This window comes from Apteryx rowi, unplaced genomic scaffold, assembly GCF_003343035.1.
Source record: "Apteryx rowi isolate R43461 unplaced genomic scaffold, aptRow1 scaffold_853, whole genome shotgun sequence".
Taxonomy (NCBI): Eukaryota; Metazoa; Chordata; class Aves; order Apterygiformes; family Apterygidae; genus Apteryx; species Apteryx rowi.
This window is the reverse complement of record NW_020451153.1, coordinates 139,888-164,754: the sequence shown is the minus strand read 5'-3', so window position 1 is coordinate 164,754 and position 24,867 is coordinate 139,888. Positions and strand designations below refer to the sequence as shown.

Genomic DNA, 24,867 nt, shown 5'->3' with positions numbered 1-24,867 from the left:
ACGAGCCGCTCGCGGGTGGGCGGCGGCCTTGTCCCGGCCTCGCCGCGGGGAGACCCAGTCCCCGCCCGGCCGCGCGGACACGACGGCAGCGGCCCGCCCGCGGGCAGGGCCGGGCACGGCGCGGGCTGCCTCTCCGCCGCGGGCACGGCTCCGCCGGGGCTGCCACGCCAGCCCTCTGCCCGCGCCGCTCCGTGCGGGGCTGCCGGCGCCTGGCTGGTCGGTGGGGAAAGGACTGAGGGGCTGTTTGAGCAGCTCTTCAGAAGCAGCCGCTTGGGTATTCCATTTGACAAACGATGCCGTAGTACTGATGAGATAAAGGGGAGGGTAGCTGTTGTATCTGTAGGGAGATCGTTACATCAGCTTCCTTTATTTATGTGGTTTTAAAAGCACAGTCTCGTTTTGCTGATCGAAGAAGAGCTATATGCGTACTAACGGAGTTGGTAGCATTCTCTGAGCCTTCCCATAATATCATCTTGCTTTAAGTTGCTTATAACTTTGTCAAACTTTGCCCTTTGGGGGATAAGACTCTGAATGCTTTTTTTTTTCTGCTTGTTCTTAAAATAGTCAAATAGACGAACTGGATTAGTTGTTCCTGAAGAAATGTGTTAATGTGTTAAGATTTGGTGACCCGTTCTTTGGTGAACGTTATTTTCACTTTTTTTTTCTGACCTGGTCCTTTGGCATCAGCAAGGGTGGTGATGAGCAGCATTTTAAAAGCACGGTAGTACTGGCAGTGTGTCTTATATTTAATTTGGCCAAATATAATTAAATAACTTGTCATCTGTCTGCATATGATTGGAAACTTTGGAGCTTGGTTCTTCAGAACCAGTTGCTGTGAGGAAACAGGCTGATATGGTGTTGAAATGGAAACCAAGGGTTCATTCCCATGTGCCTTCAGTGCCCCTTTTGTCATTAGGAAGAAAAAAGGCTGTGTGAATTAATTTAAGAAAGTTCAAGAATCAGAAGAAATGAGACTCTGTCATGAAAGCTAAAAAGAAGAAGCTGGAAGTGAACTGGCAAGAACATCAATGTAGGACCATAAGGAAGAGGGATACAAAAGACAGGAAGAAATGTTGGATGGGGAGGCAAATTGCTAGAGAGGAGCGAGGACTAACTGAGCAAAAATGCAGCTTCTTCTGCTCTTCTCATTCAGTTATGGGTGACCGTGTTTGGCTGAGGCTTCTGAGCAAAGATACCTTGGAGATGAGAGGATGGGAACAGCTGTGGGCTGCATAAGAGGGGAAGGAAGCAGATGGGACAAGGCATAAGTGAATGAGGAGGATGTAGTTTTTTCCTTATGGGAAAGCAAGTATTTTCTGGATAAGAGCCTGGAGCAGGAAGATAAAGGAATGAAAAGGCAGGGATGAGGAAGATGCAGTATTGAATGTTGAGAGGTATGATAGATATCTTTGGTATAATAAATATCAAGCTGGGAAGAAACGAAGCTGTAGATGAGCTTGGTGGCTAGAGAATGCTCCCATCAAAGTCAAACACTTTTGGATCTCATTGTCACTGACAGCCAAAATCCATGAAACCCCTGGAAACTACTCTGTTCCCCACAAGTGCAACCATGCAGAGAAAATTACAAGCTATTATTTTCTCTCTCAGTGAAGATGAGCGTTGTCCTGCAATTGAGGTAGTTTATCATCCTGTTGAATATGGATATCAATGTGGTGTTGTGGAATGTCATGCTTTGAAGTGTGTTTTGCTTTAAAAAAAATGTGCACAATCTAAGTGTATTAAAAAAAAAAAACTACAAAGACATTAGGAAAAACGAAGTAACCTTTACAGCATTAACTTAGCCTTTTCTGCATACTCCTAGAGTTCTTAAGGCTGTTGTTGATTACTTTGTCTGGTGTCCTACACGCAGTGTTACTTCCCTTTGTTAGCTAGTTGTAAGACAGTTGGTGCGCTTAAGCTAGAGTTTTTCTTTTAGAAAAGCTGATCGTACAGATTTTAATACTTCCAAAGAGAGTCCATCTCAGTCCTTGGTAAGTTAGTCTGCTGATTAGGCTTCTCTGTCATGGTTTTATGACTTTTGTCTCAAGTTAATTTTCATAGTTCTAATATTCAGCCATTGCACCTATTTTGCCTTTTACCTGCCAAACTGAAGTGTCCCCTCATAAAAAGTTTCCTCCCTGTGTAGATTGTAATTAATTAAATCTTAACTTAGCAAAAAACAATTTTTTAATCACCTGCGATAACATATTTTTCAATTTTCTAATTAGCCTTGTTGCTGTTCTCTAAGCCTTCTCTAATCTTTTGACATTCTGCTTGAACTTCTGACTCTCTGAAAATGTGTACAGCCCTTTATTACCAGTCTTCATAGTGCTAACTAAAGAAGTCAGATTATCATTCTTCTGTTGGGTGTACCCTTATCCCTGTTCACCTCTGTGTTTCAGCTGGGAGCTCATGTTCAGGTAACTATCTACCATGATATTCAAGTCTTACTGCTTCTCAGAAATATGGTCCAGCATCCTGTATCCACCACTCTTATTGTTCATTCCTAAATGTATTACCCTGTGTAAGACTTCATGGAAAGTATCTGTTTCCATTCAGGCTGTATCTTGCTGTCCTATTGGTCTGTTCCTTTCGTTCTCATTTTTTCCAGTGTATCTCATTTACAAGTGATCAGTAACTTTTCTTCTGTTGGATCAAGAACTGCTTCATGTGAAATTTGCACAAGTGATGCAGCCACTGGTGATAGTTCTCTATAATGTGTTCTAAAGCCTTGTTATGTAGCAATTTAAATTCATTTTAATATATCTCATGTTCTTTTTTTTATTGTTCTAGTTCGTTATGTAAGATGCTTTCTGATACCAACTCAAATATTTGTTATAAGTTGTAGTTTAATAATTTAAAACTTTCATTTTCACTGATTAACTTTATATCCTTACCAAAAAAAGTTAAGTCGGGCAAGATTTTTTTCCCCCTTAATCTGTACTGTCAGTGTCATTTAATTCTTTGAGATGATCCCAAATCAGCTCTTCCATTTTTCTTTACTGGATTCATGCCTGCCTGACAAAGTTCAGTTTCCCTCTCACTTGTTCCTTCCCTCCTTTTTTTAAATACTAAAATAATGTTTAAAAAAAAGTCCTTAAGAAATTCACGAATGTTCCAAAATTTGCTGAAAATTGATACAAATAAGTAGCCTGGGACCTTTGGTCAGTTCTTTTAAAAATGTCTAATAGTCGCATTTACCTGTTGGAGTGGAATTCTTTTAACATTTTAGTGCTAATGTAGACACAACTTTCAGTTGAATCTTTTTTTCTCCCACAGAATTTCTCTTTCATATGGTTTACTGGCTGGATCTGCTCAGGGAATGAATGAGGAGTGTTTGATGAAAGAGGGCAGTTGTTTGTAGATCTCCTCTTCCATTCCTTGAAGAAAGGAAGGTGTATAATGAATTAAGTGAAGATTTTGTAGGAAGAGAAAAGGTGTTCTCATGATTGAGGCAGTTGAATACTACTCTGACAGAGTGAGTTTGATGTTTGCATTTATTTTGAGGTCATGTTTTTTTACAGGTTCTCCTTGCACAGTTTGTGCATCTCTCAAATTCTCAGTGAAAATTTGTAGTCAGAGGAGCAGATGTGCAGAACACTCATAGCTGCAGTTGAAGTCTCTGCTTTGAACAGATAATTCTGAAAAGCTAAACTATATAGCATTTTTAGACATTTCAAGTGGGATGCATGTAATTAGCTGGCCTTCTTAGCCTTAACCTCTTTACCTCAGTTATTCATTTTATTGGTAAGGGAAGTGGGCAACTGTACAGACGTACTGTGAAAAAGCATTCTAATATTGCAATAATGAACACCTTGAAAAGCTTATTACCAAATCAGTTTTTGGATAGTGTATGTATGACTCTGTACTGAACAAAGAGGATAAAATAAAACACTGAATCACTGCTCAGTCACTTGGTATGAAAACACTTTGTATGGCAAATCTCATGTGATTAGGTAATTAAAGAATATATGTTAAAATTCATCAGAGGTCTGACAAAGTTACATGTACAGCCTTAGCTATTTTAGTTCCTAACTCTACTTTGCACCTCTAAAATTCCTTTTCAGGAGATTTTTGTGGAATAGCCAAGTTAACAATGCTCTTCTTAGTAAAGTGTTCAGCAACTTCTTAGCTCTGGTATTTCAATAGCTGTCTAGTCCTTGCTGCAGTTGACACAGGGTTTAGCCCTAGGATTACATATGCCCTTGGCTTTTCTCTAAGCTGTTAATTATGAAGCATTTATGTCTGAAATGTGTTATGCCCCCAGCAGGCATTTTTGCAGCAGAAAAATATGGATGTTCCTTATGTACTGAACCTCCTCAGAGGAATGCCATATCTTGTCTACACTGAGCACTTTCTTCCTCATAGTGAAGCTGCCCCTTCGATGGCAATACTGAGCCAAGTGATTTAGGGAGGGGAAAGAGGAATGTTTCTTGTTCCAGTTCTCTTGTTCCTGAATGGTTTTTATTTGAGCTTGTCTCTTTCTTCAGTTCTTGTTATCTTCTGAAGGTAAACATGAAAAGATTTTCATCTCCTTCTCAAATATTATCCTCCTTCTAGTCATGTTTTAAGGTCTCTAAACCATATTATGTCTGCTTCTAAGGGGAGAAGACAAGATACTGAAGTGCTTTCGCTCATGCTAAGAAAGCAGTGCAAGTTTAGCAAGGGGGTAACCATGGGTGCAAAGGAGTTACAGAGATGTAGAAGGGAATGGAGGAAAAAGAATAAAGAAGAAAGGATTGTGATGAAAGGATTGAATGTGCATGGAGACTCATTAGAGGAGTTCGTGCTTGCTCAAACTTGTGTTCCTGTGCTTGCCTCAGTATTTGTTCCCCTTTTAGGTTAGGAATATGGTAATGGAGGCTTCGAGGGGCTAAAGGAAGAGTGGCTACTATAGTTTTTCTAGAGATAAGATACAAATACTGTGAATTTTTTTGTGTTTAGATGTCTCAAGGATTGTAGAGCTTCTTTTTTCTAGGCATCACTGAAGTATGTGCATTTAGAAAATAGCCCCAAATAGTCTACAGCAAGTCTCTGTTTATATCTGAAAGTGTCACCAGTGTAGAGATTATCTTTATAGTAGAGGGAACTGCTGTGCAATCATATGTGTTTTCTACCACCAGTGCTTCCCTGTTTACCCACTGGGTGGGTGTCAGAATAAAGTAAGTATGCATAGTGACACCACACAAATTTACCTTTTATGGCAACAGAACTGAGGAATGTAGTTCTCCTCAACTGTCTAGTGCCTGAAGTTGTTTTGAATTGACCTCCTTGCTCACTTTTCTATGCTCTGCTGCTGCTGCTATGTCTGCCCAGTTGCTCAGATAGCTGAGGTGAACACAAAGGTCATATTTGTGAATATGCTTTTTGAAGCAGTCAAGTAGCACTGGTTCTCTGCTGGTTCCACCCATCATTGTCCATCATGCATGTTCCTGCCTGGAACAATGAGATTGTTGCTTTATTTGCCTTTTTGAATATGGAACGCTTGTTGTTCCAGTTGGGATGTGCATGCCAGACTGGAAGGAAATTCAGATGCCCATTTAAGCATATGGTTGAACTGCTCTGATATTGAATATATCAGTGTAAAATGTTAGTAAGTCATGGTGACAAAATAATAATGCTTCCAGCTTCCCCCACCCTGAACCTCTGAGGAACAGTCAGCCTACGTTTGGTCTAACACTAACACATCTAAACACTTGGGAGAGTCATCAACATAGCGCTGATAATCTTGGTGAGCTTGAGAAGCAGAAGGATGTCATTGGCCTGTCTACTCAGATGGCTGCTTGATATTCATTCCATTGTCTTGGAGGCCACCAGTCAGGACCTGTTCCAGGAGCAGACACTAGGACATATCTGCCTCAGTGAAGAGGATGATGGAGACAACAGACTTAGATGAGGAGTCCTCAGCTGGTAAGTTAACATGGTATTGTGTAGTCATTGTGTTTCTTTGGGGTTTTCCCCCCTTTTTTATGCTGATTAGGGAGGCATCAAGCTTCCTTTGCTGCTTCTGTTTGCATATGTCAATAGGCATGTAGAGATGCACCAGTTCAGGGCTTGCCGATACTAGAATCCTTATGCCAGTAGCAGCATAGACTCCCTTGAAAGTCATCTTCCTTCCCCTTCAACTGACACAGCAATGTCCTTTCATTACTGGATAACGTTAGTTAACCCAATAAAATAGCATTATTCTTTCAATATAGTTGCATCTGTCAGGCCTTCCCCCTGTATAACTTCGTCAGCTGAGGGTGTGATGTGTATTGTCTTTTTAATACTCTCAGGAAACATAGCTGTGGTATCAGAACTTGCTGTAGACAAGCCCTTGATTCCTTCCCAGTTCTGTTACCACCTAGCTACCTTCCAAATTCCCCTGTAGCTCTTTTCTCTCTCACCTTACCTTCTGTCATTGCTCTTATCCCTCTCCAGGTAGCATGTGGCCATGCCTTCCTGTTCTTCCCTATAAAGTTTCTCACATCATATTTTAGATATGCAAATCTCTTAATAAGTTGTTTCTGTATTGAACATCATATTAGTGTAGTGAAAGATCTCTTTCACCTTATTGAAGCTTTGGATTAGTTGCATCTGTAAGGCAGCACACACAATCCACGGAAAACTGTAAAACATCTCATGCAGAGGAGAAGATTTGCTGCTTCATAGGCATCATTTGTTTCTGCATGAAAGATACTGGTACAACTCACGCTAAGCTAATATATTTATTATTGTTGATGACCAGTTCATTTAAATTTGGTTTTGTTGTTGGCTGGTGTTATTATCGGAACTGATTTAAAAAAAAAAAAAAAAAGGCTTTACAAGACAAAGCATACTGCATTTCCTCCATATTTCTTCACTTACCCATCAGCAAATCTGATCTGATCATTTTGGCAAAAGCCCTGCAATATCTTTGGTGATGGTCCCTGCCCTTGGGACCTGTGTCAGAGTTACAGACTGGAAATGCCTGTAGTGATGCAGATGGAGTTAAGTCTCATTTAACATGTCAATCTCCCAAATCTCCCAAACTTCTGAAATCAAAGTTGATCTTCAGTGTAGCAATAAAGATCCCTTTTCTGAAACTAACATCGTTGCCTACTGTCTTGGCTGTGGATGCTATGGTATTGAACTGATGTAACGAGAACATTTCCAAAAGAATCCTCCCTTCCCAAGAAAGGGTACACTGTCTTTTGGGGAGTATTAGGTTTCTGTGGCAATTATATTGACCACTGTTGCTGACTGATATTTGTTTCTTTGGACAGCACCTGAAGTAGATACACCTTGGTGATCTAATGTATGGTACACTGGCCCAGGACTTGGGATATGTGGCATGGCCACAGAATTCTTGGGTGGCCTTGGGCAATCCAATCAACGGTGCTACTGAGTACCCCATTTGTAAACTGTAGATAGTATTAGCCCTTACAGAGGTGGTTGGGGGGATAATGTTAGTTGTTAGACTGCATACACCACTATAGTGCTGAGCCACATATAAATAGAGAGAAAGGTATATTATATTCATGCACTAATTTCGGTGAGCTCCAGAAAGACCGACGTGAATAGGAAGATAAACAATCAGGACGGAGTGGAAGCAGCTCTTTTAAAGGGTTATACTGTCTAAAAGGAGGGTTGGAGGATCATGCAATACATGCCTCTCTGCAGTGAGAAAACAAGGAAGTTACTGAAGTTTGCCGTCAGCCAATGCAGTACGCTTTGTGCTACAAAATTTTGAGAATCGTGGAGTGCCAAAAAATGCTGTTTGCTTCCATCACAAGATCCCAGCCAATTTCTTATCTCAGGCGGGTAAAGAACTCTTGTTTTACTTGTCTGTCACAAGCAGGATTTTTTAATTACTTTTAGCAATGTGATATTTAAACTGTTGGAATCTGTACTGTTTACTAAAGCAACTATGATTTTGTTTCAAAACATATTTTCATATTTTTTAATAAACTTGAGCATACATCTGAACACAGTAGATGAACAGATGTCTTGGGAAGGACACCATGTCTTTGTACAGTGCTTGGTACAATGGGTCTCTTTTTAGGACTCTTGGACCCTGTCACAATACAAACCCATTATTTGGCACTATTAAAAGATAGATATTATGGCAGACCTTAGAATGAAGGATGGTGAAAGTTATCAGGTTGCTTAGCTGCATAGGCTTATGAGCTTGCGATTTGCCTGTGTGTGTCAGAATTAACATCTGAGATAATTAGCTGCGGCTTAAGTATCAGTTGTCTGCACTGACACCCTACACATGTGTTTGTAAAAGAGTTGTTGGGGGAAAAAAGCTTGTGATAGGTTCTAACTCTGGAAGAGCGAGAATTCAGGGTCTGTATGATTCTCAAGGGTGAACGCAGCACAGTATGGATGTGCACTGCATGTGAGGAGAGAAGAATGTGAATGGGGGAAGGAAGGATGAGAAAAGGGGAGATTAGGAGAGAAATGAAGGAAAAATTGGGAGACTGAAGTGATAAGAATTGGACAGGGAAGAGGAAGGAAAGTATCTCTCATCTCTTAACTGGAGATAAGAAATGAAAACAAAGCAAGAAAAGGAAGGGAGGGGGGCAAAAACTCTATGAGACACCTGTGCTAATGATGGATAGGATGATCATACTGTGGCAGAAATGCATTGGGCGTGGTGGGGCTGCACATTGCTCTGTGTGGACCTGTGCAAGTTAGCATAGTTGTGTTGGCACCGCCCAACCCTTTGAGCCAAGCTGTTAGCCTTGCTAGTGCTTTCTTCACAGTACATGTGTTCCCCGTCCTCGCCTTCCTCTCACACTGCTGTGCTGTTTGTGTTCAGAGAGGCCCTTGCTTTTATTTTTCTGTAAAATTGCTGCCTATATATGACAAAGTGACTCCAATTCACTGGCCTGTTCACTGACCACCAGGGATGTCTATACGGTATCCTGGGCATGCTTTCTTAGGCAGCGAGTTTTTTTTCCTGAAATCCTTTTCAGAATCTAAGAATTATTTTGGGTTTTTTTACAGTATATAGTATTTAGTCAAGAAAAGCTAAGGTGCATCTTATAAGAAGAAAGAATAAATGAATTGTAAAGGGAGAAGAAGAAATGCATGAGGAAACAAAATTACATAAATAATATGAATGTTTTGAGAAAGAGGGAAAGTGTGTTACATTAGTAAGAATGAGGAAACAGGAATTTAAATCTTAGATTTTTTTTTTTTTTTTTTTAATGCCAGATAGGACTATTAGGGTAATCTTGTCTGGTAGCATAATATAGGCCAAGCAATCTGAACAGTGTTCTGACCACTCTGATGAATTGTGTGAGATGAAAAGTGTGTCCTTTTAAGGGTAGACAACAATTTTTGAGTTAAGCTGCAAGTGTTAGAAAACTTCTACATACCTAGGTAAACTACCTTCCATACGAGTAGTTTGTTGCTCAGTTAAAACTTGTTTAGCTGCAGTTTTGTCTTGTTGTGCTTTATGTTCTTACCAAACTCTCTGGGTCATAATTTGTAAGGAGATAGTCTGCTTCTTTCCACTTTTAGATGAGTAGACTAAGCATCTTTACCACTGTTCTAATTGCAAAGTCACTGTACTAACATTTTTTTTGTTTGTTTTCTCCAATTTATTGACAAAACTGTTACAGAATGTTGGTCCAGTAATAGCACATCTTTACTGGGGTTTTTTGGAAACTAATTTTGCTGTGTTTTTAGCAGGGAAGGATCTCAAATGGCAGGGGTTTGTCTCAGCAATAACTGTGGAAACCTGCCCAGTTAATGAGCTTCTGGAAGATCATTGCTCATGTGTTTGATAAATGACCTGATGACTCTATCTGTGCTGAGCCTATTCTAGGCTAGAGAATCAAAGCTTGGTAATGCCGCTCTCTGCAGTTATGCTGGGCAGCTGAGAGATACTGGGAACAGTGTTTATCTCCTGTGATGTGAATTCTCCGCAAGTGAAGGCAGATAATGAGAAGAAAGATTGACCTGACTGAGGGGCTGGCAATGAGGCGAGGAGATGCTGGGAGCAGAGAGACTCTGGATGATAGTGGGACAGACTGAAAGGGAGACACCAGACAAGCTATGATATAGATGCAAAGGGAAAACACACTTTCCAGTTGAGGGTATATGCTAGCGTTAGTGACAGATGGTGACAGATTTTTGCAGTAATGTCTGTAAAAGCTAGAGCGTAGTCCCTTTTAGGTTCTGTAGCAGAAACAAATCCTGGATGAGGTTTCTCCTGCTGTTAGAAAATTGCTGTGAAACATAGCAGTAACCTCATTTAGGATTGTTCCACCCAGAGAATACCATCCTGCTGTTTTTTGTGTTTGCTCAGGTATTCTGTTAATATAAGGGTTCTACTCCTGCTGAGGGGAAAGTGCAGCTGTACATGATGTAATTTGTGCTTTTAGTGACTTTCCTTTTTAGAGGAGAAAAAGAAAATTACACCAATTCTTTTAAAAGGATTACAAAGTCAAGAATTTACAAGTCATGATGTTCTAGAGTTAATAAACTCTGTGTAAATTTGACACATTTGCAATGAAAGAACAGATACTGTTTTCCTCTAGAGGATACCTGTCTTGTCTGCTGCAGGGGAGGAATGAAAAGTAGTGTACTGCTTTATGACCCATGTTTCGTTTGCTGTACAAATTTGAAAGGTTTGGTGTCAATGAGGCTGGGGATTGCTGGAAGAAAAAAAAGGAATGATCTTGTGATTCCAGAGCTGAATTTCATCTTTGCCATCAATTTCCTTTGTAAGCAATGAAAATTTGCATGGAGCTGTGTCCCCGTTGTTTTATGAGATGCTTTGTCGAACCTTAGGGATCTAATCTGGTAGTAGGCTGCTTGAACCTTGTGTGGTCTGCCATACTGGGCAAATGTGGAAGCACCAAATTTAGGAATATGCAGGAAGCATTTTACTGCTTTCTAATTTTTTGAGAACTTGATTTTGCACTGTTAACTGTCCTTGAATGCAGGGGAAAGCGGGGTGTCTGTATATACTGTGTGACTATAATGGAAACAATCTAAGTACTTAAGGGCACCTACTATCTGAGTTTTTCTCAGATATCTAAAATGGAAATGGCAACAACAATGTATTGAAGCAATAGCTTGATTAATTATAAGGATTTTGTATGTAACTTACTATATTCTATTTGCGTGTGGGGGAAGAAATCAGGTAAAAAGGAAACAGCTTTTGAGCTCAATGAGGCACAATGTTGTTTTTACAACAACCTCTTGTAGGAACAAATTTTATGGCCTGTGTATAGTACTTGTACAAGATCTGTCTCTTCCATTCTGACCTCCTCCGCTGGCTGATTTGCTTTTGAGGGAAATGTCTTTACTGTGGAAACACAAGTGGCAATGAAAAGAGAGACCAATCCTGGGACTGCCGGGACTGATGTATTAGAGAGTTTTGATTATGGGTAGAGACACCTTCATTTATGGTCTGTATGTGTTAGAGAGTGGGTTCAGGAAGCAGACATGCTTATGTTGTGTTTCTGAAGAGCTTCTGCCACTTTTTTTTACCTCTTGCAGGTTAAAAAAAAAAAACAACTCGATATAAAAATTCAATTTAAAGATGACAAGAACCAAGCTTGGAATTCAGGTTAATGCAGCGACACTAGATCTCAGTTTGATTACGCAGGCATGAAAAAGTGAGAATTGTTTTATTAGCCTTGTCAGTTGGGCATCTGATGATGGCTATGGGAACTTCTCATTGCTCATTCAGAGCCCTACAAACATTTGTTATTTACTATGTACAGCAGAAGTCCATCCTTCCAGGTACTGGATAGACCACGCTGAGATTATGGTGCAGAAGGCAGAACAAGGAGCAAGAGACAGTGGGTCTCTCACTCCTGTCTCAGACTTGCTCTTTGGCTCAAGTGTCTCCTGTCCCCTGTCTGTAAAATGGATGCACTGAAACCGACTCATGTTACAATGAATTAGCATTTGATCAGCTTTAGTTTTGACATCCTCGCACAGAAATAACTAAATGACATTATGTAACAATTATTGTGCTGTTTTTTTCATTACTAAATAGAGTTTTTAGATGGATATGTTGACTGATAAGTTTTGTTTTGCTGCTTTTTTAATTTAGGCCTTTCTGCATGGCAGCAATTTTCTCTTAACTAATACATATTGTAAAACTGTGCACCTGAATTAAATGTATCATGTTTTTGTAGTCTGTCTCATTTAGAGTTGACAATAAATGGAGTCCCACTAATGTGCACCAGGAAATGGTGTTGGGAATTGCTAGACTGGTGTATGTGTTTATCAGTTGACTTAGCTTTGTTTCTGCATTGGCATCCGGGACATGAATCTGCCTTCTCCATATATCCTCCTTTCCCTGCAGGTATTGAGAACCTGCCATTTGAATTGCAGAGAAACTTCCAGCTCATGCGGGATCTGGATCAGAGAACGGAAGGTGAGGGTTAGAGATGATTCCTGTGACAAGGCAGGAAGCATGCAGCTTTATGAGCTTTTCTCTCGTTTGCCTTCATCACTGGAATCTCAGGGCAGGGGCAGAAGCCTGCTGCTGCCCAGATCTTTCTGTCTGTCTTAACAGAGGGCATTGTAGTGCGTGTGTGTGTGTGTGTGTGTGTGTGTGTATAAGTATGTATATTTATGTATTTAACAGTGAACTTGTTTCAGACCTCAAGTCAGAGATCGATAAATTGGCCACAGAGTATATCAGCAATGTACGGACTTTGTCTTCGGAGGAAAAACTGGGGCTTCTCAAGCAGATCCAGGAGGCCTATGGGAAATGCAAGGAGTTTGGGGACGACAAGGTTCAGCTGGCTATGCAGACCTACGAGATGGTATGAAGGGAAGTGTCTAGTGCTTATCATATGAAGGGCTCTGCTAAAATCCCCAAACCTGAAAGGGCCTTATCTCTCTTTTAGGCCCTACGCATTCTTGCTTCTCTGCTCTTTGTGCGAGCCCTGTACCCTCTCCTCTTTGTCCACTTGGGCTGTGTTCTGTGGTAACTCCTGGTCACTGTCATCTTCACAGGTGGATAAGCACATCCGGCGGCTGGACACAGACCTTGCCCGCTTTGAAGCTGACCTGAAGGAGAAACAGATAGAATCAAGTGACTATGACAGTTCTTCCAGCAAGGGCAAGAAGAGTGAGTACTGGGCTGCAGATTGATACAGGAGGCAGGCAAGCCACTGTGGAAGTGGTGGGGGTGAAGGCAGGCACTGGAATGGTACGGGTCAAAGACTGCTATGCTGAAATCTGAAGGACAGGTGAAAAGAAGCTGACCTGAACTCTTCTGGTGTGAGCACATTCAGTACCACCAGAGAAAAAGATGCAGTGCATGGCCCAAAGTCAATGCAGTAGGGGTGTATTTTAGTGACAGAGAAGTTGTTACTATCAGGTTTTAACTTTACTGGGTAGCAGATTTCACACCTTTTTCTCTTCTTACCAGAGGGCCGAGCCCAAAAGGAGAAGAAAGCTGCCCGTGCTCGCTCTAAAGGGAAGAACTCTGATGAGGAGGCACCAAAGACTGCCCAAAAGAAATTGAAACTTGTCCGCACGTAAGTGATGGGCAGATTTGGGGGAATGAGGAGCAGCATTGCGCATCAGACCAAGGAAGGCCTAGCCTAGGCTTGCCTGTAAAGAATCTGATCCCCACCCAGACCAGATTGTATGTCCTCCTATCCCTTCTTTTGGGGAAACCAGAGCAAGGAGACCTTTTAATTCTTGAAGAGGAGTGTGGCATGAAGGGGAAGACAGGTCACTGCAGTGGAGGTGAATGTATATTCTCAAATAATTGTGTGTGGCAAATGGGCGTTGTTTTGGGAGATGTGAAGGGACACCACACTGGTTACTTAACTGACCTGCTTTATTCCCATCTTTCAGTAGCACAGAGTATGGGATGCCTTCAGTGACCTTTGGAAATGTGCACCCTTCGGACGTGCTGGATATGCCTGTGGACCCCAACGAGCCTACTTACTGCCTCTGCCACCAGGTCTCCTATGGGGAGATGATTGGCTGCGACAACCCAGATGTAAGAGTCTGCTGTAGATGGAAAGAGGGGAGAGGAGGGTAGAGTAAATCTTGTGCAGAAAGTCTTGCCTGCTTGGGTGGGTCCTGATATAGCAAGCAGTGACAATAAGAGGGTTTAGCTCTGATAGTGTGGAAGGGCAGAGGGGTAACTTGCCATGGCCTGCTAAGGGCATCTTTCTTCATGGTTTCCCCTAAAATGAGAGGCTGTTTTCCTGACCTCACACTTAACAAGGAAGGAGGGAAGATCTCCTTACTAACAATGTGCAGGCTGGGTATGATTCTTCATATCCTGACTGATCCTGTGAGTTAAGATCACTGGTAAGGATTTAGGAATTTAGGAGATCAAGTGTTGGGAAACTTGGGTGGCCCAGAGATAATGATTTCAAAAGAAAACTACGCTTTGACTTACTGCTCTCCACCCCAACAGTGTTCCATTGAATGGTTTCATTTTGCCTGTGTGGGTCTGACAACAAAACCAAGAGGAAAATGGTGAGTGGATGCTAAAAAGAAGCATTCTGGAGGGCCCATAGGTCTCTGGAAAGGGGAGGTCCTGGGTGGCAGAAGGGAGAATATTGTATACACTCTTAGACCTCTTAAGAAGGAAAATTTGAATTAAGGCTTTGTTTGGTACCCTTGGAGAATGTCCTTTGGGACTGTGTGTTGGAGGTTCCTATTGTGCCATAAATGCTGGCTTTTGTCTTTCCTTTCTACCAGGTTCTGCCCTCGCTGTTCCCAGGAGAGGAAGAAGAAGTAAAATCCCATAAGCCCTCAGTACTGCTGCAGGAACTCTCTTCTCCCCTGCCAGGGCCTCATCACAGCTCCCCCAGCCCTTGGGGCCTTGACTGGGGGGAGTCTTGCCCTGCTTGTGGTTTGGGCCATCCCTGGAATGGTGTGTACCCTCATGACAGTTCCTGTGTGTTCTGTATTCCTGGCTGCTTCCAAATCCCTAAGGGAGGACCTCTTTGTGTACTATTCCAAAAAGGTCTCTCAACCTCAAAGGGAATGAACGAGGGCACCAGGGTAGCCACCAGATTCCCAGGGATTCAGGTAGCCCCTAATTTTCCTTGGCTTTCCTTCGGTCCCCTCAGAGTTCATTGCTTACTCTCTGCTTAGAGAACAAGGCTATGGGATGGGGGAAGGAAAGGAGGTAAGTCTTCAGCATTTTAGGTCTCTGATTTTCCTGGATCTTTCTCAGGAAAGAGGGAGTAACCAGGCCACTTCTTAAGCTAGTGGGTTGGTTGAGAGACTGAAAACCTAATGTACTCCCTGTCTTTAACCATTCCACTACTCTGTCTGGCACTGAGCAGCCTCTTTTGTTGGGAAAAGGAGGAGGAGGGAAGAGTGTTTAGAGCTAGCTTTGTCTCTTATTCCTTTCCTGGGGTAAACCTGCTGGCCTGGGATGCACATTGTGTGAAGGAGGAAGAATTTCTGACCGCGTGGGGAGAAATGAATTATCTAGCCTGTCTTCTGGCCCCAGAATTCTCCCTTCCTTTTGTGCAGTTGGGCTTCTCTGTTCTGTTGATGATGGGAAGTTTGGGGATCCAGATCCCACTTGTAAAATACAGAATTAAATAAAGCTCACTGAAGCAAATACTCTGCCTTGCTGTCACCTCTGAAGTAAAGGGTGACAATGGGTCTCTTCAGTTTTTCTTTCTCTCTCAGCACTTCATTATTCTGAATGATGAGTCCAATACAGCTTTTTGATGCAACAGTCCTGAACAGCGTTGGTAAGAACAAAGAAAGACTTAAATTTGCCTTGTGACATTCTGCCTGAGTCAGGCTTGAAAATATACCTGAGCCACTTGCCAAAAGATTAGCAAACTTTCTAGCTTCTGTAAAATATCTGCCCCTTCAGTCATGTCCCCACAAGAGGGGGAGCATTTATTCATGTTTTTGTTGGATCATTTACTTCATCAGTTGTCTTCTCTCAAATGAGAATGGAGGAGGGTATAGAAGGCCAGCTCTCACTATGGCTGTTGGGTAGTGCAGCTGAAAAAATAAGCCATCAGATGGTAAACCATGTGCATCCAAGACTGTGGATAGGTCTTTCAGATATCCTGATAACTTGCTCCCTAGTGGATCATCTTCACCTTGGATCACCTTGTTTTCAGAAGCTCCAGTTGCTGTTACAAAAAAATGTAAGGTTCCCAAACAGTTACTGAAGATATATCTTTCTATGTAGGGTCTGCAGGTAACTCCGAGGAGGTGGTCCACACTGCAGCTGACCCTTACATTTATTCCAGTGGCATGGTCTGGAAATGGATGAGTTTCAGTCCTCTTTCTTGTTCTCAGCTATTCATGAGGGTTTAAGCTTTTCACAGGCATGAAACATGGAATGTTCACTTCACACAGATAACTTGCACGAGGATCAACAGAGTATTTCTGTTGTAGTCATAAAGCAGAAGCTCTCCTTTTAGGAGTTCCTTATTAAAACCATTCAAAAGACTCTGTAGGTGGAGAGCCATGCTACCCTTGCCTTGTCATACTGTATGGGGGAGCCTATCAAAGCCATCAACTCAGAAGCTGGTGCCGAGTATTCCATTTAAGTGAGTTAGCAATGAGTCATTCCTTGTTTCCTGTTGCCTAGGGAAGGGGTGCTTGGGTTCCCATCTTGCACAGAAAAGATCAGTAGTAAGCTCTTATCCAGGCTGCTGATCATGTGTTCTGTGGTACCACTGCCACAGTCTGGATCTAAAACCCCAGATTGTCTTAAACCATTTTCCTGGGGCTTCCCTCCTTAAACAGAGAGGGAAGATGTTGGCTGTGTGTCTGGCACAGTCTTGGTTACATGACAGACTGGGCCATTGTCAAGCGGGTGAGAAGGCTGTGGCAGAAGAAGAGCTAGTTTTTTCTGCTGGGGTTTACTCAGATATCAAGTAGGTGTTAAACTTGACAGAACAAAGGGAGGATGTGGTCTTAACTTAAACTGGCTTTGGGGATGTAAACACTAGTTCAAATGATTTGGTTTTGATGGGATAGGACACTGGATTATAATGGTCACCATTAGCACCAAGCTCTTCAGAAAGTGTGGGTTAGAGAGGTGTCCGAGATGGTGGCCCTGCAATGAAACCACTGCTGATTCAGAATGGTAAGTAATTTATAAATGCGTGTAGTGTAATGTGAAAGCTAGCAGTGGGAGTGGGCTGCTGTTTATTGCCTTCCGATCCATGAAACAAGATGAGCTGCTGCTTAGGTTCTGCCTACTGTGCAGAAATAATTCTATTAAGAGTAGGTCCAGTTTGGGAAACCCATGTCCCTATGCTCTTTTGCAGTCAGAGTAGAACACTGTGTGTGTATGTGGTGGTGGTGGGGAATTAGTAGCAACTCTTTCCAAGCTAAAACTATTTCCAAAGCTTGAGCACAATGTTAACCTTGTGTTCTTTGGGAAACAGGATGTTTTCTTCTGTTATTTTACAGTTTCTAGCTCCTGCTAGGCTTTTTGGTTGTTTATAATGATGGAAATAGATGGAACATTCCTATTACTTTTAAAATGAAAGATGTGAGGAACACCCAGGCTGGATTTTGTTTCAGCGTCAGAAAACTGCTGGGAGTACTAGGTAGGAAAATGATGTTTACCTGCAGGCTTGCCATGGTGACCTGTTTCTGCTTGACAAAGGCATTTCTGATCAGCAGCACTTATCATTTGGGATGTTCGCTGCAGTTGAGGTAATGTTGAAAAGAAGACTGAGTGGAAGAGGAAATTAGACAAAAATGTGGCTGAAAACAAAGACTTTTAAAATGACTTACAAGTATAAATACAAATGAGAGAAAGGACCCTTAAAAACTAACTTTGGAGGAGAAGGAATAAAGGCAGTAACTGCAATATTTATGCAATATTTAATCACCAAAGGGAGAAAATAATGGGATAAAATCAATAGAAGCTAGAAATTAGAGTACAAAAAATGAAACCATTGGGAAGAAAGCCTATAAGTGGCAAGGCTAGAAAGACGAGCAGGTTTGGTTTTTTTGTTTTTTTTGAATGTCTTTTGTTTTTTGGTATAACTGAACATGCCACATGTCCATTACCAACTGCAGATAGCAGAACTGCTTGTAATGAGAGGAGGGGGAAGTGTTCTGTAAATATTTATTCTGTGTTGGTGCTGGTATCATATGGGATGATGCACTTCCCAGGCAAACAGTAAGCAGGATTTTAAATAGCATCTGTTGGGGTGAACACTTTTTGGTCAGTAGGCTTTGTAAGCGGTGTTCGTAGCCATGAAAACCAACTGAACACATCTGTGGTCTGCTCTGTATCAGTTTGTGGACTGTTAGAGAAAGCTCAGAATTCTGGGAAAGAGCCAGTTCTGTGCTGATACTTAAGGAGGTCAAGACGACCAACACAGGTCAGCTAACTGATATCAGTCCAGGTGTGAAATACTGAAACAGTGGATAAGCAAATTGCTTATTTTTTAAATGAGCAAGAAATCCAGAGCAATAAAATAAAATCATTTTGACTGGAAATAACAAGAACATGTCTGTCAAAAATAACCTGATCTGATTTTTCAGAAGATCACTGATGATATTTATCTGTATCACTCTAGTGGTAATGGGCAACTAGAAAATGTACTTCATCTAGAAAGTTAGGACAATAATAATATAAAAGGGATATACTATGTTATGGTAATCATTAACTCCTTTAAAGAACTGGATTAACAGCAGATCTCCTGGGATAGCTGTCAGTGCAACATAAACATTTTCTAAAATGGAGCTGGAGAAACTGACTTTTACAGTGATTGGAAATAACCTTGTTAATCAGTAGAATGATGAAGTCTGAGTTCGAAGAAACTGGAGCCAAACAGCAGTACATGAGGGAAGACTTTAGCCCCCTTTAAGCACATTTATTGATAAAAATTGGTCATGCACAGAAACAAGTGATTTATCTCATCCAGCTATGATTTTCCTAACTCTGGACAGTCATTCTTAGGTAGCTGAGTGAGTATGGTTGATAAGACTGTGTGTCAAAGTATTCCTCTTCCCAATAAGCAAATAATACTCTCAACAATTTCTCATGCATAGGACTTTCCACGTTTCATGTGCAATGTGCACAGAAATGATTCCAGCCTAGCTGTATCTTCTTTGTCTAGTGTGACCTTGTTCTTCATCTGTTACAAATGCTAACAAGCAAGTGACTGAAGTAGGCACCGTAGTTTAGCAATGTTTAACCTCTAATTAAGCAGTCTTAAAGTATTATTTACCTAACTATACACTCAGAGCAAGTTAGTGAGCAGTGTATAACTGTTTGTTAAACTGGTAGTATAATGCTCCTATGCTTAAGTAGAGCGTGTAAGACTCGGTTGTAAAGTGTGGTTCAGTAGTATTTACCTAGCTTATTGGGGAAGAATTCTTAGGAAACAATTAGTGTATATAAATATACGTATCTTAGACTTGAAAACACTGATTGGAAGGGATCTCTGGTGGTCCCTTTAGCAGAGAAAGCTAGAATAAGAAGCAGCAATTGTTCCAGACAAAAGGTGATGTTGCGGAAGATCTTAAGGCTTGATTCAAATGCTGCCCAAAACAGTCCAAAGAACTGAATTTTGCAGCAGAGAAAAACAGTCCCAAGACATAACTTGCTTATCCTGGCTGCAAGTAAGGCCAGGTCCTCTCAGAATGCTTCTCATTGCAGATACACAGCCCATCCACTGTCAGGAAGTGGTAGTTACAAATAACAACGGAATTGCTCCACTCTGACATGCTACAGAGAAACAGTTGACGCTTTCTTTGAGTCCCAGAAAGGAGGGATATGAAGGGTATCGAGTCATTAACTTTGCTCAGTGAAGTTTCGGTCAAAACCTAGCAGTATATTGAGCTGACTGAGCCCAGACTACAATGCAACCACGGCATATGGGCTGGTGCTAATTGGCAGCAGCAACACTGATGTTTTGTTTTTCCTGGAGCAGGGAAGGCACACTGGAGATATATCAGGTGCTTCTTGATAGGTTGTTTAACATAACTTGAATATCCAGACTTCTGAGTTACCTTAGAGCTTGGGCCCTGCATGAAATGGACCTTTCTGGTTTGGCAATTTCTGAGCCATTCTCTGTTGCATAATTAATAATGGGTGTACTTTTTCCGTGCCACATGAACCAGGAGGACAAACTGTGAAGAAGTTGGCAAGCTGAGTGGCAACATCTGGGGAGCATGCGCTCCATGACTGCTCTAAAGCAGTGGTAGTAAACAACGAACAGCTCAGCAGTCTCCTCACAAAGACAGCACAAGGGGCTGCCCACTGTCCAAAGAAAGTCTTCTGGTCTTCCGGATAACTTGGTCTGGGTTTCTTTCATCATCTGGAAAATGGATGGATAGCTTGTGAACAACTGGCCCAAAGGAAGGGTGAAAAGATGTTTTATCTGGCCAGAAGAGTCAGTGCTAAAAAACAGCAAAGGCAGTGTCTCCAGCAAGAATTGCTACGCAAAGCAATATGCTCTCTGGGAACACCATGAATGTGTGGCTACAAACTTGCTGCAATGGAGAGGTTGTTATCCAATGAAGTCAAGGCAGAAGGTGATCTCCCATAGGGATGATCTCACCTTGTAGCACAGAGACAATGGCACCCATGGATTTAGGGCCTGGGAAGAGTTGCAAAATTGCAGGGGCAGTCATGCACTTTGATGCCATCTCTGAGTCTGAGATCATTCAGTGTGAACTCAGTGCTTCCAAGCAAGGCTGGGGATGGACACAGGGGAACAGCAAACACCCAAGACCAGCACTTTGATATGAAGTCAAAGGATGCTTTGCTGTCATCTTGGTGCCAGATGCATTTGTCCTATCCTGTCCTGTCTTTGCATTACAGTGTACCAGACCTGGCTATGTTTGCTCATGACTGTTTGATCCAGATTGTTTCCTTGTTAACTCCTAATCCTCTGCCTCAGTCTCATCTCCACAATTGTTTAAATAAGACCTAACTCTTGTCAGTAGTAGTTTAGCTATTTGGCTAGGGCACACACAGAAGGCCTTGCTAGCACTAACCAGGTACAAAGGGTTTCACTTCTGTGACCAAGCAGAAAGGGGACCTTGTGCTTCTAAGGCTAATAACCACTGATCATAGGAGGGATCTTGCCTCTCCCTCCACAAATCCAGGCCCTTTCGAAAGTCTCCCAGATCAATTCCACTGCTGAGAGATCAAAGGGCCCCGTTATTTCCACAAAATATTTTTCCAGATGGAGCTCTGGCTACATGTGCACCTGCTGTGAAACAAAGAGTCATAGAAATACTGGTTGGAAGGGGCCAGCTTGTCTCTAGGGGTCAGCGAGTCCTCTCTCACTATGATCATCTTACAGTGATCATTTCATTAATGGAACTTGAATCCTCCACCAAGTGTTATTGGCAGGGTAAGTGCTTAGTCTCCTACTCTTAGCATGTATGTCTGCATTGTCTGGAAGAGAAAAGAAGCTATTTACAGCTTCTGGCATACTCCGAGAGGTGGGGTCCCACAGGGGCTTGTGTGTGCTTCTGCCCTTCCTACCTTTCCAAGTCTACCTGATTTGTGCTAGCAACCCAAATAGTAATCGGCACTCCTTCATAAAACTGGAGAAGAGAAAGGGTTAGAGTACACCCATTGCGGCTAATGCAAAGTGAAACTTCCTTGTCTCTCGGCAGGCGACGAGCCTATATATTCTGATTGGCTGGGTGATCTGAGTTTCTTAAATCTCTAGCTGTAGGCTTCAACGGGGAAATGACATCTTGTTGCAAGCTGACATTAAGTATTTAAGCTTCATTGGATAATACCTTAAGAGAGTTAGAGGCTAATAGGAGGAAGCAAAGCATCCTATCTTTGTTTCCAAAGCCAACTGAAGGAGGTTCCTCCAACCCTCTTACCTGGTACTTAAAGTATCAGGAGAAATGTGGCTGGTTTTGGTAATAAAATACATTTTATTTATAAAAATAATTAAACATCTTGCCAATTTTTGTTTATTCTTCTGCATAGATAAATTTAAATGTTATTTTAAAAATGCATTATTGCCCAAGTCTTAAGGAAAGGCAAACCTGTGACAAGCACTAAGCTCCTAAAGCCTAGTTTAAAAAAATGTTCAGTAAATTGCCTGCTGTGGTCTGTTTTTGCAGATGTACAGAACGATTTAATTTCCATGGATTGGGTTACTGCCATTAAAGACGTAACTCATCGAAAGCTGAAAGCCAGACTGGGAGGAGAAAAAGCTAGAATTATTTTTTGTACATTGACTGCAAGCAAGAAAAAAAAGCGTGAGACCATGAGGTTTCCCAGCTCTGAAAGCCTGAAGGATCCAGTCATTGTAAGAATCCATTTAGTTACCACAGAAAGATCTAGGTGGGAAGGGACTTCTGCCATCTGCAGTCCAGCCCCTACTCACAGCAGGGCTAACTTCACAGTTAGATCAGGTTGTTCTTGCACTAAGAATCACATCTCCTTTAACAAGCCTGCCTAAAAGGCTGGAGCAGTTCATTCATGCCTGCTTTTATGAATCCACTCCATTTTTGGTTGTATTATTAATTCAAGAAACCATTTTTAAATGCTGTTTTTGCAATCAATTAAACATTCCATTTTCTAAATGACAAGTTAGAAGTGCTTCATTCACTATTTTCTATCATAATAAAATGTAAATTAAGTATCTGAATTAATGCATATTATAACTGTACAGTGCTTGTATAAATGTGAAAAGATTAACATATCCACCAAGTTAAAATGAGTGCCAATTTTAGTGTAATGGCTATATTTATCAGCATTTTCTCATAGCTCTCAGTCATTGACAGTAAACCTACTAGAATAAAGTACAACTGCAGAACAAAGATTATTTAACCTGGTATTAAAGTCAGCCATTTATATCATTTTGACTTAAATCAGCCCACTGTCTAGAGCTTTTGCCTTTCAAAATGGAGACCTCAACCCTGCTCTGAGTGGGCTGGTACTCACATCCCTTCTCCCAGGGCCAGAGCTACCAGGCAGGAGGTGTTTGCCATCAGGCTCTTCTGGTGAAACAGAGGATGCGAGGAGCAGGACTGAACTGGAAGAGGGCAGCTGCTTGGCTGCCATGCAGTGGCTCTGATGACTTCTCGACTGGGCTGTCCCTTCTTTGGTAGCAGATGGCAGCTCGTCTTGGCAGCCCGGGGCACACTTTTGCAATAGTAGATGCAGCAGAATGTGCTGGAGGATGTCTAAATCCCTGTCGCATAGGCACTGGGTTAGGGACTGCTGGCTCAGCCAGAGGCTTCTTTGTCCCAGGACATAACTGGCCACATCTCAGATTAAACTATTGCCATCTCCCTCTCTGCCTCTTATTGGGATTCCCCCACTAGAACATTTGGTTTGTGGGCAGACCTCTGAATTCTGGCTCTGAAGTCGGTTCTGCTTGTACCCTTGTAGGGCCTGTGCTGTGCATGCAGACAGGGACAGTTCACAGGGATATGGGGAAGGGAAACAGATGTGCAGTGGGCAGAGCGCTATAGGTGCAAGTGCTGTTTTAAAGAGCTATTACACATGCTCAGAGACCATGCTACACATTTGTGTGACTTGGCTCTGCAGTCGGCCTGCTTGGGCTTCCCCATGTGTTCCCTCGCTCATGGTCACTAGCATCAAGACCTGGCTTGGCAGATGTGTTGCTGTGGTGAGGTCGACCTCTTCTATCCATATTTGCCAGCTCTAGTCACAGCCCTTAGCTATTCAGGGCTTAAGAGTTTTGCACCATACCCCATGCCCCTGCACAGGGTAAGGGTGAAACAAAGGGGTGGAGGGTTGGGTCAGCACATCATATCCAGAATAGTGATATTTTTGTGGGCTCACCTTCATCCCGTGTTGTTTTCTATCAGTCTGATGAACGAAGGGATAACATAACCCTTGTAGCAGATGAAGAAGGGTCTGTGAGCCACAGACTGGGGGTTTGCAAAAGGAATCTACCCTGGTGCTCAGAAGGGGCTCCTGCCACTCGTCCCACTGAGAGACGACGGCAGCTCCTTCTCTCCCCTTCCCTGGGCTGCAGCAGGCGGCCTTAGGGTGCAAAGGGGGGAACCTGGCTCAGCTCTTTGTGTTTTCTCCTGTCCATGGGTGCACAGTGCACTGGGGCCTTCCCTGCCAGCCCTGCCTGTGGCATGCCCAGCTCCCCGAAGGCTCAGGCTCTGGCTCAGGTGTTGGCCCAGTGTGCCAGCACTGCAAGCGCCGGGAGGGCTGTGGTGGACTTCAGCCATTGCTACCATGTTTCACAGTGTTCTGGGAGAAAAAAAATAAAGCATGGTCTTGTAGATACCTGAGGCCTGCTGCAATCAGGTACAATAGCCTACAAAAATCACCAGCAATTTTTCTAAAAGAACACCAAACAGTTAAACCCTATGAGTCATTAAAGAAACTTGTCATACTGTAAATAATCTCAGTAGCTTTGGGACCTACTTTTTTCCTAGAAGCTTTTGCATGGGCTGATCTCAGGTACACTTAGGAGGAGAATAGGAATCAATTTGAGTTCTGTAAGAATTAAGACAGAAGAGTAAAGAAGAGTAAGAGTTTGAAGTTTTTAAGTTCTTTCCATTATATTTATTCCATTTATTGTGCATAGGACAAGTTAGTGAGCCTGTTGCTCACTAATGCTAACAATAGTATAAGAAAATAATGGTAGCATAACATATAAAAATGTTAAAATAATAAAATAATAGGTAAAAACATTTCATAATAAGTAAATGCCAGAATTTAAACAACAGGGAAAATGCATGTTGTAACAGCATGTAGTGTGTGCTGATTTTTCTGTCTGTTAGTGGTGTTTGTGATAGTACGTGTTGAGCAGAAAATGCTGAGAAATAGCTGTTGGCTGTTGAAGACAGCAACAAGACTAACTTGGAAGAGGAGCTTGTCTGCTAAAGGATGGTCCATCATAAACCAAATATCCCCTTTCAAAGCTCAGAACAGACACAGCAATCATATAACTACAAACGGAAAATGCAGCTCCC

General features: G+C 42.1%; 1 protein-coding gene across 6 annotated transcripts; it reads left to right on the top strand.

The window, feature by feature from the left end:
* The first annotated feature begins 286 nt into the window (after positions 1–286).
* ING4 (inhibitor of growth family member 4) lies at positions 287–15,545 on the top strand. Of its 6 annotated transcripts, none has more exons than XM_026090197.1 (10): positions 287–1,636; positions 3,280–3,478; positions 5,628–5,910; positions 12,302–12,373; positions 12,601–12,767; positions 12,961–13,075; positions 13,379–13,487; positions 13,813–13,960; positions 14,387–14,448; positions 14,674–15,545. In XM_026090197.1, the coding sequence occupies exons 3-10, from the start codon at positions 5,871–5,873 to the stop codon at positions 14,711–14,713; spliced, it is 753 nt and encodes a 250-aa protein (XP_025945982.1). In that variant the 5' UTR covers positions 287–1,636; positions 3,280–3,478; positions 5,628–5,870; the 3' UTR covers positions 14,714–15,545. The 6 variants fall into 6 exon arrangements, with proteins under 6 accessions (XP_025945982.1, XP_025945983.1, XP_025945980.1 ...); XM_026090195.1 differs by lacking the exon at positions 287–1,636 and adding an exon at positions 1,659–2,420; XM_026090199.1 differs by lacking the exon at positions 287–1,636 and adding an exon at positions 7,645–7,785 and having other exon boundaries at positions 1,660–3,478.
* Positions 15,546–24,867: the final 9,322 nt, after the last annotated feature.